At 46.1% G+C, this 17,070-nt stretch overlaps 1 protein-coding gene and 1 non-coding gene across 2 annotated transcripts; both read left to right on the plus strand.

Annotated features, from left to right (window-relative positions):
• Positions 1-938: 938 nt before the first annotated feature.
• On the plus strand, positions 939-1,009 carry TRNAG-GCC (transfer RNA glycine (anticodon GCC)). The gene has a single exon. It is a non-coding gene; the product is annotated as a tRNA-Gly (tRNA).
• Positions 1,010-1,270: 261 nt separating this feature from the next.
• Positions 1,271-16,837, plus strand: LOC131198780 (transcription initiation factor TFIID subunit 9-like). Its single transcript, XM_058183829.1, has 7 exons — positions 1,271-1,392; positions 5,142-5,223; positions 5,992-6,128; positions 9,950-10,084; positions 11,065-11,146; positions 12,769-12,882; positions 15,850-16,837. Exons 1-7 carry the CDS (start codon positions 1,342-1,344, stop codon positions 16,014-16,016), a joined length of 768 nt encoding a protein of 255 aa, XP_058039812.1. The 5' UTR covers positions 1,271-1,341; the 3' UTR covers positions 16,017-16,837.
• The last annotated feature ends 233 nt before the right edge of the window (positions 16,838-17,070 follow it).

Consider the following 17,070-nt stretch of genomic DNA (forward strand, 5'->3'; position numbering starts at 1 on the left):
CTAGATGGCCTCCGAGGTCCCTTCTAGCCCTGCCATTCTATGATTCCGTGAGGATCTCCTGCTGGAGCAGAGGGTTGGACTAGATGGCCTCCGAGGTCCCTTCTAGCACTGCCATTCTATGATTCCAAGAGGATCTCCTGCTGGAGCAGAGGGTTGGACTAGATGGCCTCCGAGATCCCTTCTAACCCTGCCATTCTATGATTCCAAGAGGATCTCCTGCTGGAGCAGAGGGTTGGACTAGATGGCCTCCGAGATCCCTTCTAACCCTGCCATTCTATGATTCCGTGAGGATTTCCTGCTGGAGCAGGGGGTTGGACTAGATGGCCTCCGAGGTTCCTTCTAATCCTGCTATTCTATGATTCCAAGAGGATCTCCTGCTGGAGCAGAGGGTTGGACTAGATGGCCTCCGAGATCCCTTCTAACCCTGCCATTCTATGATTCCAAGAGGATCTCCTGCTGGAGCAGAGGGTTGGACTAGATGGCCTCCGAGATCCCTTCTAACCCTGCCATTCTATGATTCCGTGAGGATTTCCTGCTGGAGCAGAGGGTTGGACTAGATGGCCTCCGAGATCCCATTCTATGATTCCGTGAGGATTTCCTGCTGGAGCAGGGGGTTGGACTAGATGGCCTCCGAGGTCCCTTCTAACCCTGCTATTCTATGATTCCAAGAGGATCTCCTGCTGGAGCAGAGGGTTGGACTAGATGGCCTCTGAGGTCCCTTCTAACCCTGCCATTCTATGATTTCCGTGAGGATGTGCTCGAGCAGGGGGTTGGACTAGATGACCTCTGAGGTCTCTTCCAGCCCTAGATCGCTGTGCTGTTTCAAAGCGTCTTCTGAAGCCACGTATAAGCGCCAGGGTTTGTGGCCCTTGGCTTACCGGTTCATTTAGTGAGCAGGAAAAGCTATAGGAAGTGTCGCAAGAGCCCTTCCCAACGGCGCATTGGTGGTTCAGTGGTAGAATTCTCGCCTGCCACGCGGGAGGCCCGGGTTCGATTCCCGGCCAATGCAACACGAATTTTTTTAATTTTATTTTAATTTCTTTTTTTTATTTGGGAACTACACAGTTTGGACCCCGCAGGCTGGCAGAAGCGAGGTTGGGATTCCCATGGAGGCGCCTCTTCCCCTCCCCCCCAACTTTTGCAATCCACCCCTTTTTTCACTTCCAGCCCCCAGCCTTGCCTCCTCCCACCCCACGGAAAAGGAAGGGTTAAGCGAAGAGGCGGAGCTCCGGGAAATGCCGGCTTCGGTGCCGCTACTGCGCACGCGCCCCTGTGCTTGGGGGGGGCACTTTCCGCGCGCATGCTCTCTTCCATCCCCGCGGGAGGCCGCTGAGGGCCGCGATGGAAGCGGCCAAAATGGCGTCGCCCAAAAGCGCCCCGAAGGACGCGCAGGTGGGGCCGGGATGGGCTGAGGGGGGGGGTTGTGCGGGGTGGGGGAGAAACCCGGGAAGGAGGCCGCTTCGGCAGCTGGAAGGAGCCGCGGTGGGGTTTCTCTGGCTCCTCGGGGCGCTTGGCGCTGCTTCCCAGGTGGAGGATGGGCTTTGTAGTCCCCGGACTGGCTCCCTGCTTCCCTCTGCTGGCAGTGGCGGCCTCGCCTCGCCTGGCCTCGCTTGGCCTTTCCTGGCCTTTCCTGCTGGGTGGGAATTGGGATTCTTTTTCTTTCTTTCTTTCTTTCTTTCTTTCTTTCTTTCTTTCTTTCTTTCTTTCTTTCTTTCTTTCTTTCTTTCTTTCTTTCTTTCTTTCTTTCTTTCTTCCTTCCTTCCTTCCTTCCTTCCTTCCTTCCTTCCTTCCTTCCTTCCTTCCTCTCTCTCTCTCCCATCCATCCATCCATCCATCTTCCTTACTTCTTTCTATGGTACATCCTTCCTTCCTTCCTTCTCTTTCTTTCTTTCTTTCTTTCTTTCTTTCTTTCTTTCCTTCCTTCTCTTTTTCCTTCCTCTCTCTCTCTCTCTCCCATCCATCCATCCATCTCCCTTATTTCTTTCTACGGTACATCCTTCCATCCTTCCTTCCATTTCTTTCTATCTATCTATCTATCTATCTATCTATCTATCTATCTATCTATCTATCTATCTATCTATCTATCTATCTATCCTTCCATTTCTCTCTTTCTTTCTATCTATCTATCTATCTATCCTTCCATTTCTTTCTATCTATCTATCTATCTATCCTTCCATTTCTTTCTATCTATCTATCCATCCATCCATCCATCCATCCATCCTTCCATTTCTTTCTTTCTTTCTTTCTTTCTTTCTTTCTTTCTTTCTTTCTTTCTTTCTTTCTTTCTTTCTCTCTCTCTCTCCCATCCATCTCTTCTTCTATCTCTCTCCCTTCTCCCTCCCTCCCTCCCTCCTCCCTTCTTTTCTTCTATCTCTCTTCCCTCTACCTCCTTCCTTCTCCCTCCCTCTCATCCATCCATCCATCTCCCTTATTTTTTTCTACACTCCTTCCTTCCTTCCTCCCCTCCTTTCTTTCCTTTCTTCCTTCCTTCCTTCTTCCCTTCCTTCCTCATAACTTCCATGTTCTTTAGTTGAAGTATTTTTTTTCTCTTCCTTCCTTCCTTTCCTCTTTCCCTCCCTTCTCGCTCATTCTTTCCTTTCTTTCTTTTACTGTTTTTTTCTTTTTGTTTCTCTCTTTCCTGTCTTTCCTCTATTTGTCTCTTGCTTTCCCTCTTTCTTTTTCTTTTTGCCCTTCCTTCCTTTCCCTCCTTTCTTTCTTTCTTTCCTTTCTTCCTTCCGCCCTCCCTTCTTTCCTCATAAATTCCATGTTCTTTAGTTGAAGTATTTTCTTTCCCTTCTTTCCTTCCTTCTTTCCTTCCTTCTTTCCTTCCTTCCTTCCTTCCTTCCTTCCTTCCTTCCTTCCTTCCTTCCTTCCTCTCTCCTCCCTCCTCCTCTCATCCATCCATCCATCCATCCATCCTTGTCCCATATTTCCTTCTATGGTCTTCCTCCTTCCTCCCTTCTATCTCTCTTCCTTCTTTTTCTATCTCTCTCCTTCTCCCTCCCTCCCTCCCTCCTCCTCTTTCTTTCTCTCTTCCTCTACCTCCTTCCTTCTCCCTCCCTCTCATCCATCCATCCATCTCCCTTATTTTTTCTACACTCCTTCCTTCCTTCCTCCCTCCTCCCTTCTTCCTTCCTTCCTTCCTTCCTTCTTCCTTCCTTCCTCATAACTTCCATGTTCTTTAGTTGAAGTATTTTTTCTCTTCCTTCCTTCCTTTCCTCTTTCCCTCCCTTCTCGTTCATTCTTTCCTTTTCTTTCTTTTACTGTTTTTTTCTTTTTGTTTCTCTCTTTCCTGTCTTTCCTCTATTTGTCTCTTGCTTTCCCTCCTTTCTTTTCTTTTTTCCCCTCCTTCCTTTCCCTCCTTTCTTTCTTTCTTTCCTTTCTTCCTCCTCCTTTCTTTCCTTCTTTCCTCATAAATTCCATGTTCTTTAGTTGAAGTATTTTCTTTCCCTTCTTTCCTTCCTTCTTTCCTTCCTTCTTTCCTTCCTTCCTTCCTTCCTTCCTTCCTTCCTTCCTTCCTTCCTTCCTTCCTTCCTTCCTTCCTTCTCTCTTCCTTCTCCCTCCCTCCCTCTCATCCATCCATCCTTGTCCCATATTTCCTTCTATGGTCTTCCCTCCTTCCTCCCTTCTATCTCTCTTCCTTCTTTTTTTCTATCTCTCTTCCTTCTACCTCCTTCCTTCCTCTCTCCCTCCCTCCCTCTTTTCTTTTCTCTCCATCTTCCATGGTTCCTTGGCTTTCTTCCTCCCTCTTTTCTAAAGGGCTGCTGGGCCTCCCTTTGCACCCTCAGGTTTCTCCTAGCCCCACCTGAGGCAGGGTTCAGGTGTGTCTCTAATGATTGACAGTCCAAGGACCGCTCTCAAGAACAGCTTTTAAAAAGACCTTGGAGCCTAAATCCAAGCAGAGGCGCCTTGGGAGATCAAATGTTGCTCAAGTAGAGCCAATATCTTTCAAGCATTATCAGCCACGGTGAATAGAACAGGGGTCTCCAACCTTGGTCCCTTTAAGACTTGTGGACTTCAACTCCCAGCTTTGCTGGCTGAGGAACTCTGGGAGTTGAAGTCCACAAGTCTTAAAGGGACCAAGGTTGGAGACCCCCGGAATAGAAAATAGAATAGGAATAGGAATAGGAATAGATGGAATGGGATAGAAAAAAGGGAAGGGAAGGAAAGGAAAGGAAAGGATGGAGTGGAATAAGAATGGAATGGAATAAATAAAGAATAGGATAGAAAAGTAGAATAGAATAGAAAATATGGAATAAAGAATAGAATATATGGAATGAATAGAATATATGGAATGAATGGAATGGAATAGAATAGAGAATAGAATAGAAAAATAGAATAGAATAGAAAAGAAAATATGGAATGGAATAAGAATAAGAATAGAATAGAATAAATAGAGAATAGAATAGAAAAAATAGAATAGAATAGAATATATGGAATGGAATGGAATAAATAGAGAATAGAATAGAATAGAAAGAATAGAATAGAATAGAATAGAATAGAATAGAATAGATAGAGAATAGAATAGAAAAAATAGAATGGAATAGAATATATGGAATGGAATAGAATATATGGAATGGAATAGAATAAAGAATAGAATAGAATAGAATAGAATAGAATAGAATAGAATAGAATAGAATAGAATAGAATAGAATAGAATAAACTTAGCCAAACTGAACAAACACACACAAAAAGGAAATGAGATCTAAATTAGTTGGCAGCCGAAAGAAGAAACAGGTGGGTACAGTGGCATAAAGGTGGAGCTTTTGCCTCACGATCAGGAGGCTGTGAGTTCGATCCTAGGTAGAGGCAGATATTTCTCTCTCTGGCCACGAAGAGAATATATCTGCTGAACAAAACGCCGCGTTGGCAAACGGGAAAGGCATCCGGCCATTAAAAAAACACTCCGCTAGCTCCATTCACTTGCCCAAGACTCCACCCAGGTCCTTAAAAGAGGAACAAGAAAAGAGAAAGGGGCAGAGAAAAGAGAGATCCCAGCTTTAGAACTTTTGTTTGCTTTTCGGAGGCCGAGAAACATTAGGGGAAAAAAAAAAAAGAACGTCATCCAAAGTCTTGGTTGCGTTGCCTTTAATGCTGTGTGTGGAGTTGCCTGACTTAACATCCTCCTTTTTTTTGTCCAGGTGATGGCCCAGATCCTGAAAGACACGGGGATTACAGAATATGAGCCACGGGTTATAAATCAGATGTTGGAATTTGCCTACAGTAAGTTTTTATTTATTTATTTTTTATTTGCATTTATATCCCGCCCTTCTCCGAAGACTCAGGGCGGCTTACACTATGTTAGCAATAGTCTTCATCCTATTTGTATATATATATATATATATATATATACAAAGTCAACTTTTTATTGCCCCCAACAATCTGGGTCCTCATTTTACCTACCTTATAAAGGATGGAAGGCTGAGTCAACCTTGGGCCTGGTGGGACTTGAACCTGCAATAATTGCAAGCAGCTGTGTTAATAACAGACTGTCTTAGCAGTCTGAGCCACCAGAGGCCCCCTTGGTTGCCTTTTGTGTGTTCGTACACCTTCCTGTCTGTTCTCTCCCCCCGCCCTCTCTCTTTTTCTCTCTCTCCCACGGAGGCAGGATGCAGAATAGCAAATACCCATTAATTTAGGACTACATTGGCTTTTTTGGCTGCCGCTGCACACGGCTGGCTCACATTTAATGGATTGTCCACTAAGACTCCCAAGATCCCCCTCAACAGTGACCGCGATTAATCCTGGAACGCGACGGGACGAGAGGACAGGCTGCTGTGCGTCTGGTCCAGCTGGCCTGGATGTCGCCCTTCTCCCTTTTCATCTGCTCCAACACTGGAAATTTTTAAGAAAATGTTGGATAACCATCTGACTGAGATGGTGTAGGATTCCTGCCTAGGCAGGGGGTTGGACTAGAAGGCCTCCAAGGTCCCTTCCAACTCTGTTGTTATGTTATGTTATGTTATGTTATGCTCCTTGTTTCCTGAAAAGGATACGTGACCACTATCCTGGAAGATGCGAAAATTTACTCCAGTCACGCCAAGAAGTCGAGCGTCGATGCGGACGACGTGAGGTTAGCTATCCAGTGCCGGACGGACCAGTCGTTCACTTCCCCACCGCCCCGAGACGTACGTTTTGCCTGGTTCAAATCTTTTGGGGAAAAGGAATTGCTATTTGGTGGAAGAAGGGAATCCGCAAGCAGGAGGGCCTTCGGCCCCACGAACCTGCCACTCTTACAGGCAGTCCCCAACTTAACGATTGTAATGGAGCCCTGCCCGATACAGTCCTTAAGTCGGGATCGCCATCAAACGAAAGGCCAACCTGATCGCAATGACACCTTTTTTTTAAAAAAATTTTTTTTTGGCAGTGGCCATTAAGCGAATTGACCGTTGTTCAAGCAAACCTCTCGTTTGCTAAAAAAAAAAAAGTTGGTTTTTTTTTTTTTGGGGGGGGAAACAATGTCGTAAATTGCAGTCGCGTGACCGTGCTGTAAATTTGGGCTGGTTGCTGTGAGCACCCAAAATGTGGTCACATGACCGTAAGGCCCCCGCAGCCCTCAAAACTTCAAAATGAGTCCGTAAGTAGAACAGAACAGAATAGAATGAGCTGGAAGGGACCTTGGAGGTCTTCTAGTCCAGCCCCTTGCTCAGGCAGGAGAACCTTCTACCGTTTTGAGACAAACTGGCTGTCCGGTCTCTTCTTAAAAACCTCTAGTGATGGAGCGCCCACAATTCCTGGTGGCAAGCTGTTCCCCTGATTAATTAATAGAACAACAGAATTGGAAGGGACCTCCGAGGTCATCTAGTCCAACCCCTTGCTCAAGCAGGAGACCCTGCTGCAGCATTTCAGACAAGTGGCTGTCCAGTCTTTTCTTAAAAACCTCCAGCGATGGAGCGCCCACGACTTCCGGTGGCAAGCAGTTCCACCGGCGAATTGTCCTCACTGTTAAGAAGTTTCTCCTTCATTCCAGGTTGCTTCTGTCCTTGATTAGTTTCCATCTGTTGTTTTCTTTCCTGCCCTCGGGTGATTTGTACAATAAATTGACCCCCTCTTCTTTGGGGCAGCCCCTCAAATACTGGAAGGCTGTTAACATGTCCCCCCCCCCCAATTCTTTTCTCTAGATTGGCCAAACCCAAATCCTGCAACCGTTCTTCATAGGTTTTAATCTCCTTTAGGTCTTTGATCACCTTAGTTGCTCTTCCGCATCGTTTTTAATCTCAACAGAGATCAGATCTCCCCGCTCCACATTTACACATCCTTTCCAAACACAAAAGGTGTTTTTTTTCCCCCCCAAAAGCCACCTGGTTTTTCTTTTGAAGACTTTTCGCTTCTCCTCCGAGAAGCTTCTTCAGCTCTTTGAGTTGGAGGGTGGGGAATGGAAGGATTGATACGCCTTGCAGACAGCTGGTCATTTGCATTCTTTTTAGGGAGCCGTTGAGACCACTGGGAGGTTTTATCTGTGTCCTCAGGGTCACCTGAGTGGTGCAAATGAGTGTGGGGCTGTTGTCCCCCCTCCTCTCCTCAGCCGGGCCCCTCCCTTCTACGCCCGGCCTGTTATCAGACTCCGAGTCCGACAATGAAGATGAACGGCCTGTCATGTCTCCAGCTCCCGGCCCTGGCCCCATGCCTGGAGGGGATTCCAGGAGTGAAAGGAGTAGCCCAGTAAACCTCACTCATACAGCGTGTGTTCCTTTGGCTCAGCCTTCAGAGCAGGAAGCCAGCCAGATGGTGGAATTACCTGGGCCTACTCCCTCTGACTCCTCCCTTTCCCAGAAGCTGACAGCAGATCCAGCTGAAAACAATTCAGGGTGGGTGGACCCTCGCTTCTGGAGATCTGAGAGGCGACGCCAGCAGAAGGAAGGGAGGGGCAGGCCTGGATAAATGCTGAGTCATGGAGCCACACCCCACAACCTATATAAAGGACCTGCTTTTGGCATTCCAACCTTGAGTCAAGCAGAGTCTTATCTAGTTTGCTGATATCGGACCCTATCGCTGAAGTCACAACTTGGACTCCTGCCTGCCCTGATAAACCTCGAAGGAACTTGGCAAGCTGCAAAGGTTTCGTTGCCAAGTTTGTTATGGACTCCCTTGACTCGTTCGTCGGAGTGGGAGTGGGACACGACAGGGGCCTTCTTGGAACTGCTGAAAGGACTGTGTTGTGACCCAGGCCCCAGTAGGTAGTAGGAAACTCAGTCCTTGGAAAAAACAAACAAACTTTATTCGAACAGCTGAGAATTACTTCATTCCCACCGTCGTTCAACTCAAATTAAATCAAATTCCTCCCAACACAAATTCCTCAGTCTTATCGCAAACCTTGGTCCAATTAGGCAAACTGCCAAAGGCCTTTCTTGGCAAACGTTCAGAAGTCACAAAAATAAAGGGCAAGACGTAGACGAAGCAGAAGACGCAGCTACAACGTTGTTTTCCAGCAAAGCTCAAATACCGGTGCTGGTCTGTTTTAAGCCTTATGGGAGGGGCCAATCATCTCCTGGCTTTACTCCTGAATCGTCCTTTTTGCTTGAGCTGCTCTTGCCTTCTGGCAGCTCTTCTCATGCGTGCATTAGGAACAGGAGGAGCCTGTTCCTCTGCCTCACTACTATCAGTCTCTTGAGTCTGCACCTCACTTCCCGATGGCCTCATCGCTGTCTGACTTCGTTGACAACTCCGCAGGCTGCTGGCGGACCACAACAGGACTCTGTTGTGGACTCCACACCCATTTGCACCACTCAGGTGACCCTGAGGAGACAGACAAACCTCCAAGTGGCCTCAACAGCTCTCGAAAAAGGATGCAAATGACCAGCTTTGTCTGTGAGGAGTATTAAGTCCTTCCGTTCCTCACCATCCAACCCAGAGCCGAAGAAGCTTCTCGGAGGAGAAGCGAAACGTCTTTGAAAGAAAAACCAGGCAGTCCAGTTGCCTCTTGAAAAAAAAAACACGACACAATCCTTTGGGACAACCATGACCTGGAGGACTTGAGAATCCCCATAGACGTTTAGGTGATAAGTAGCTTTTATTTATTTATTTATTTATTTATTATTTAAATTTGTATACCGCCCTTCTCCCGAAGGACTCAGGGCGGTTCACAGCCAAGTAAAAAATGAAAATACATTATAGATACAATTAAAATACTAGTAAAAAACTTATTTGAATTGGCCACAATTAAAATTTAGAGATAAAACCCATTAAAAACCCATAACTTAAAAAAAAAAAACTAACCCAGTCCAGCGCAGATAAATAAGTAAGTTTTGAGCTCGCGGCGAAAGGTTCGGAGGTCCGGAAGTTGACGAAGTCCTGGGGGGAGTTCGTTCCAGAGGGCGGGAGCCCCACAGAGAAGGCCCTTCCCCTGGGTGTCGCCAGACGACACTGTCGCGCCGACGGCACCCTGAGGAGTCCCTCTCTGTGAGAGCGCACAGGTCGGTGAGAGGTATTCGGTAGCAGCAGGCGGTCCCGTAAGTAACCCGGCCCTATGCCATGGAGCGCTTTAAAGACGTTCACCAACACCTTGAAGCGCACCCGGAAGGCCACAGGTAGCCAGTGCAGCCTGCGCAGGATAGGTGTCACTCGGGAGCCACGAGGGGCTCCCTCTATCACCCGCGCAGCTGCATTCTGGACTAACTGGAGCCTCCGGATGCCCCTCAAGGGGAGCCCCATGTAGAGAGCATTGCAGTAGTCCAGACGAGACGTCACAAGGGCGTGAGGAAGGAACCTGTTGTAAACTTTGAATGACCCCCCTAAGCCACTGGTCATAAATCAAGGACTACCTGAAAATACTTCTTGGTGGTTAGACCGGGTGTGGAGAAGCAACTAGGCGGAAGGAGACACGCTTAGCTTGAATTGGATCCAAGACCCTGACCCTGGGCTGTCATTCAACAGGAAAGGGACCCCCTAAATGGGTCGTCGTGGAAGATTTTGCTAATTTGGCGTAAACCGTTCTCTCTGCGTTCCACAGTTTTTGCTGGACATTGCAAGGCAGAAAAATCAAACCCCGTTGCCTTTGATTAAGCCCTACTCGGGGCCAAGGTTGCCGCCCGACCGATACTGCCTGACAGCTCCAAATTACAGGCTGAAGTCTCTGCAGAAAAAGGTAAGGACGTTTACTAAAATCTTTTGCGGGGCTGGTCGAAATCCAGATAACGGGATAGATATTGTTTTCCCATGCTGGCATGGGAAAATATCTGGCTTTTAAACTCACGGTATTGTTTCCCTTGCCGATCGTCTTATCAGATTAAATATTTAGACCAGCCTACTGGCTGGAGAATTCTGGGAGCTGGAAGTCTACACATCGTTGTAGATTTTAGAAAGAGCCGATACGGTCATACTCCACTCAGTATCAAGGATGCAGCTGTAGAGTTGGGCAAGTATTAAATGTCTGGAGGTGCAGACAACTAACAATCTGAACCGGTCTCTTTGCACGTCATCCTTCGGAAGCGTACAAACCAACGCCTGCGTTTCCTGCGTCGGATGAGGAGAGCACCCCTTTCTGCTCCTGTCTTGGCCACTTTTTACAGAGGCACAATTTGTTTTTAACAAACGGCATCCCTGTGTGTGGTTTGGTGGCCTCGGTGCCTCAGATAGAAAGTCCCTACAGAGAGTGGTGAGGACAGTGGAGAAGATTATAGGAAGATCGCCTCCCGCAATTCAGGATCCTGCTTATAAGCGCTTACGTGCTTAATAAGAGCGCAAAGAGACCCCACACGCCCACTTCGCGGTCTGTTTGTGTTGCTCTCCTCTGGGAGGACGTTTCCAAGTATTTCTAGCAGGACTTCCAGATTCTGTAACAGCTTTATTCCCTAGGCCAGGAGTCGGCAACCTTAAACACTCAAAGAGCCACAAAAGTCTTAACTTGAAGCCCCCGTTCAATTCTAGAGCCGACCGGAAGTCCGGTGCTAAGTTAGTCACGTGGTGGTTGAGTGACTCTAGCTTCACCCATGGACTTTGCTCATCAGAAAGCCTCCTAAGTCACGTTTTTCAGCACCGTTGTAACGTCGAACCGTCGCTAAGTGAGCTATTATAACCCGCTCTGTAATTTCGACCGACTTTCGGTTCTTTCTTTTTTCTAACCAGATCTCGTCCTCTGCTGGTAGGATCACTGTGCCTCGGCTGAGCGTTGGCGCTGTCACCAGCAGGCCTAGCACACCAACCCTAGGTAAGCTGTCCCTCCGTTTTGGGGGGAGGAGAGGTGGGGGGCTATCATCTCATAGCTTCTGTTTCCAAGGTGTTTCTTTCTCCTCTCGTCACTCCTTCCTCAAAGTCTCTCTTTATATGTGGCTATTCCGTGGGGCTCCAGCAGGTGGCAGCACCTTGCCAAGCTCGGCTGGTCCCCAAACGAGCTAGCAGGGTTGCATCTTTTAATACGGGGATGGGAGACCACCAGGAAACCACTAATTTTACAAAACAAATACCAAAACGCTCTCAGTAGAACGTCTGTGGAGATCCTTAGTCATCCAACCCATGGTTGTCTCAAAAGTGCTTTTTTCAAAAGGCAACTGGACTTTCTTGGTTTTTCCTTGAAGACGTTTCACTTCTAATCCAAGAAGCTTCATCGGTTCTGGCAGAATGTTGAGGGGAATGGAAGGACCATATTTCTTTGCAATCATATCTTAGCAGTCTCTCTGAGAGCTGTTGAGGTCACTTGGGGGTTTAATCTGTGCCCTCAGGGTCATTAGCACTCAACCATTTGCACTCTGTTTTAGGCGAACATATTAAATTCAGGGGAATTTAAATAATATATATTTAAGTGCGTTTAAGTTTAATGAAAAGCGATACCTCTCGAATGATTCTAAACTTAATAAGTAACATATATTGTATAAATCAAGTAGGAACATACAGTGCCTATTAAATAAATCTAGATTTCATAAACAATGCTGATTAAATAAATACAATCTAAATTTCATAAATAACAATATGTGTTCAATACATTTAATAAGAAATCTAAATTTGATAAATAGTATATCATGCTTATTCGATGAATAAAATCTAAATTTAATAAATATGTATTCAATACATTTAATAACATACTACATTTAATAAATCTAAATGATAAATAGTATATTATGCTTATTAAATAAAATATATTTAATAAATAATATATATTCAATACATTTAATATAATACATTTAATAAGATCTAAATTTCATAAACAGTACATCATGCTTATTAAATAAATAAAATAAAATTTAATAAATATGTATTCAATACATTTAATAAATAACATACTGCATTTAATAAGAAATCCCAATTTTATAAATAGTATATCATGCTTATTAAATAAAATCTATTTAATAAGAACAATATATATCTATGCAATACATTTAATAAATAATATAATACATTTCATAAGATCTAAATTTCATAAATAGTACATCATGCTTATTAAATTAAATTAATAAATATGTATTCAATACATTTAATAAATAATTACTACATTTAATAAATTTAATAAACGATATGCTGCACTAAATCAACAAATATATATAATTTAAAAATTTAAATTTTTAATTTAAAAAAATTTAAAAATCAATTTAAAAATATATACTATATAAAACAAATAAGCATGTGAGCTAGCAAGCTGGTTGGGTAGGGGGGTTGCTGGGGAACCTGGACGTTTCTCAGCCTTATGGAACCTGGAGTCCTGCATTTGCCAGCTGTGGGTGGGTGCATGGCGGGGGGGGGTCTTCTAGGACTCAGGGTGAGCTCTCCCCTTCTTTGCTGCCGTTCCAGTCTGACCTGCCTGGTTTCGAACCCTCAACCTCTTGTTTCCATTTGCAGGGCCTCCGTCGGCGCAGACGGTATCCGTTTCTACCAAAGTCGGGACTCCCGTCTCGCTGACCGGACAGAGGTTCACCGTCCAGATCCCCACCTCTCAAACATCTGTAAAATCCGGTGAGAGGTTTTGAGTGTTATTTGTGTGTGTGTGTGTAGTAGTACTTTATCGTTGCACCTTATACAACGAAATTAAATGCTATCTTCAGTGTACATCGTACATTAAAAAAAAACAACCTATAAAAATAAGACAAGAACGCCCAGCCTTCAGATTCCATGCAGTTGAATTGAAAAGCCCTGATATTGCATTAATACTGTATTATACCAATGGTGGCGAACATTTTCGGTACTGAGTGCCCAAACTGGAATGCGTGCGCATGTGGACGTTAGAGTCCCAGAAATTCAGAAGATCAGCTGGCCGGTGTGCATGCACGCGCTGGCCAGCTGGTCTTTGGGTTTCCAGGCTCCAGCACGCGTGAGGACCAGCTGGCGACGGTGTGCATGCCCACAGAGGGCTCTGCATGCCACTTCTGGCACGTGTGCCTTAGGTTCGCCATCATGGCAGTATACAGTAGAATTCAGTATAGTTACTGCCCCGGGATAGAAGCTGTTTTTCAGTCTATTTGCCCTTGTTTTTTATTAACCTGTACTGTCTGCCAGATGGTAATAGTTTAAAAAAAAAAACGATGTTCAGGATGAGATGGATCCTTAAGAATGTTTTGAACTTTCTTAAGGCAGCGGGAGTTATGAAACCCTTCCAAGGAGGGGAGAGGACAGTCAGTTGTTCTGTCTCCTTCCCCACTTCGGATTAACGAGCTGGCCTTCAGCCAGTGGATTCACGGCTCTTATCAGTCCTGGCAGAGAAATCACAGCGGCCTGCCAAAGTTCAAACAAATGACTCACATAGCAAGACTTTCAGCTCTTTTTGAAACGGTTCAGCTAAACTTTTGCTTCCCGTGGAGTGAGAGCAGTCCCAAAGCTCCTTATATATCCTGTGGGGTGGGGCTCCTGCCCCACCCTTCCCTTTGATGAAGCCGCCTCTTTAATCTTCTGAAGTGCGGGTTAATCCAAGCTTGATTATTATTATTATCAGCTGGGTCTGAAGGCGTAGCCTGGGGAAGGGAGGAATCGGGATGATGGCCTCATTACGTCTTCCGATTGGTCTGGTTCTGGCTCCTGGAGCTGAGCCACAGGAATCAGTGCTCCCGAGATAAGCCTTACCAGCCCTTCCCCCTCACTCTCGGAATCACTTTCGGGCATGGGGCCAGGTTCGGGGGCTGGAGTCACAACATCAGTGATCCTCTGGGCAATGACGTTAACCCTCTGGAGTGCTTTTCCTATTTGCCACTGCGCAATTGGCAATTGGACATTAAGTCACAGGAACCTGGTCATCGTGGACCTAAGGAAGAAGAGAGGGGTTCAAATCAGCTCCTGCGCACTTGAACCCCAAAATAAACCTGTGTTTCAAATCCAGGTACTTAGGCTATGACTTCAGATCAGGGTTTTTGATACCCTGTTTTTCAACTTTGGCAGCTGGAAGAGGGGTGGACTTCAACTCCCAGCATTCCCCAGCTAGCTTTTTTTTTTTTTTTTTACTTTGCCGAAGTCAAGATATATTATGTCGGCTGCATTCCCACCGTCTACTAAGTAAATTTAATAAAGTTAACCCTTTTCCAAGCTGCCAAGGTTGAGAAACACGGATTTGGTATGTTGTACAATCCCAGAAAACTGGTTTAGCTCCCGTCTGCCATGGCCCCTGTGGTTTGTGTTACTTAAGAGAGTACACGTGTACAGTTAGTCCTCGACATACGACCGCAGTATAAAAGCCTGCCCACTAGGGTTGTAGGTTATCCTGATTGTAAAGCGAATTGGTTGTACACGCTCTCTGAGCGGGTTTATTTTCTTGCAAACGTTTCATGACCCAACTAGGTGACATCATCAATGCTAGAAATGCAAATCCCATTTCCGAAAAGAATAGAATAGAATGGAGTGGAGTGGAGTGGAAGGGAAGGGAAGGGAAGAATCGAAGGGAAGGGAAGAAGGGAAGGGAAGGGAAGAATCGAAGGGAAGAAGGGAAGGGAAGTTTAGTTTAGTTTAGTTTAGTTTATTTAAATTTTTATACCGCCCTTCTCCCGAAGGACTCAGGGCGGTTCACAGCCATAATAAAAATAATACAATGTACATAGTAAAAACAATTATAAAAATCTTACTAAACATCAGGCCAGATTAAAACTATTAAGAACATAAGAACCCCAAAATAAATCAGAATATTAAAACTGCTAAAAAATTTATTTAAAAATTTCTATGCCAGTACTGCGCGAATAAATAGGGAAGGGAAGGGAAGAATGGAAGGGAAGGGAAGGGAAGAATGGAATGGAACAAGGGAAGGGAAGAATCGAAGGGAAGGGAAGGGAAGAATGGAATGGAACAAAGGAAGGGAAGGGAAGAAGGGAAGGGAAGGGAAGAATGGAAGGGAAGGGAAGGGAAGGGAAGGGGAAGAATGGAAGGGAAGAATGGAATGGAACAAGGGAAGGGAAGGGAAGGGAATTTTTTATTGGCCAAGTGTGATTGGACACACAAGCAATTTGTCTTTGGTGCATAAGCTCTCAGTGTACATAAAAGAAAAGATACATTCGTAAAGAATCATAAGGTACAACACTTAATGAAAGTCACAGGGTACAAATAAGCAATCCGCACTAGCACTGATGACGTCAGGTAGTGGGGTCATGAAACGTTTACAAGAAAACAAGCAAGCTTTGTAGTCCTTACAAGCAGACCTTAATAAGTGAACACGGCGGTTGCGAAGTGGCCGTTGCGGTCGTTAAGTGAACCGGCGGTTTGGTAGCGGCACGGCTTTGCCAAAAACTGTAAATGGGTCCCGTCATAAAATGACGTCCTGAGATCCCTGGACAGTGCAAGCGGCCGCGAGTTGCATCCATCTTGCCGAGGGGCCAAAAGTTCGATCGATTTCCTGGCCGATCGGAACTCCGAACCGTCGCTAAGCGAGGGGCCCTCAGTCGAGGCGGCTCTACCCGTGTGTCTCGCGTGAGTGGTTGATGCTGGCTTTCTTCCTCTCCTTCTCCCCAGCCGCCCCAGCCACCCCCACCGTCCAGAATGTCTTGATTAACCCCTCCCTCATCGGCTCGAAGAACATCCTCATCGCCACCAACATGGTCTCCTCGCAGAGCGTGGCCGGCGACCCCAACGTCTTGAAGCGCAAACACGAGGAAGAGGAGGACTACGACACCTTATGAGTTCCATGGGGCTCAGCCGCCCCCCCCACCCCTCCCCATTGCTCTCCTTCCATCTTGTGCCCGGTCTGGTACCAAATGACACCCCAATCTTAAAATGCCCACCTCGGGTTGGGTCCTTTCTCGCCCCCCACTCCTCTCTCATTCCTCCCCCACCCCCCAAATTAACTTATTCTCCGGGGTCCCTGAGCTGTTTGCAGGCAGCAGAGCTGAGAGGGTGTGTGTGTGAGTTGGCGGAGGGGTCTCTCGAAGGAGGAACTCAAGCCATCCAGCCTCTCCCCCCCTCTTTGTAAAAAGACACTCTGATTGGAGGAAGGCAGATAAAACTCTCGTTTATCAGTCTCGTTTAGCTCGGAAGGGAAGGAACTTGGAGGACGGGGGGGGTTGTCGGGTTCACACAATGGGGTGTCTTTCTCTTTTGAGGTCCCCCTCCGGTTGCGGCAAACCCGCTTATTATCCCCAGCGTTCGTTTTAAGTCCTCCGTCATCTGGCCAAGACTGCGATGAGAAAGGAAAGGAAAAAAAAAATAAATGGATTTTTTTTCCCCTTGGTTTTCCCCGAAGGGGACAACCACACCCTGGTGTGTGCCACAAAATAATCTACCAAGTTTTGTTGTGTTGGTATCGGGAGAACGGGGCCCCGGCGTTTGTGTTGGTGCAGGGTTGTCGATTTGCACCGCCGTTCTTTCTGGTGTTAAAGAATCCGGCTGCAAAAAAATTCGCATCCCTCCCTCCTGTCCACCCATTAAAAAGGACCGTTTCTCTTTCTTTTGAGAGCTGTATTTATAAATTAAACATTTTTTTTTCCCATGAGGAATAACAGAGATGTTTGGTTTTTCTCGGGTGGAGGGTTTCAGGGACTGATTTTTTGTGGGTTTAAGGCTGGATTTACTGCTTCTCCCCCCCCCCCCAAAATGGAAATATAGGTAGTCCTCCACTTACAACAGTTCATTTAGTGACCGTTCAAAGTTACGATGTCGCCGAATCGAGGGAGCTTCTGATCCTTTCCCGCACTTGCTTATGTGAGCTAAACTTCAGTCGCTTGGCAACCGGTTCCT

Source organism: Ahaetulla prasina, chromosome 4, assembly GCF_028640845.1.
Source record: "Ahaetulla prasina isolate Xishuangbanna chromosome 4, ASM2864084v1, whole genome shotgun sequence".
Taxonomy (NCBI): Eukaryota; Metazoa; Chordata; class Lepidosauria; order Squamata; family Colubridae; genus Ahaetulla; species Ahaetulla prasina.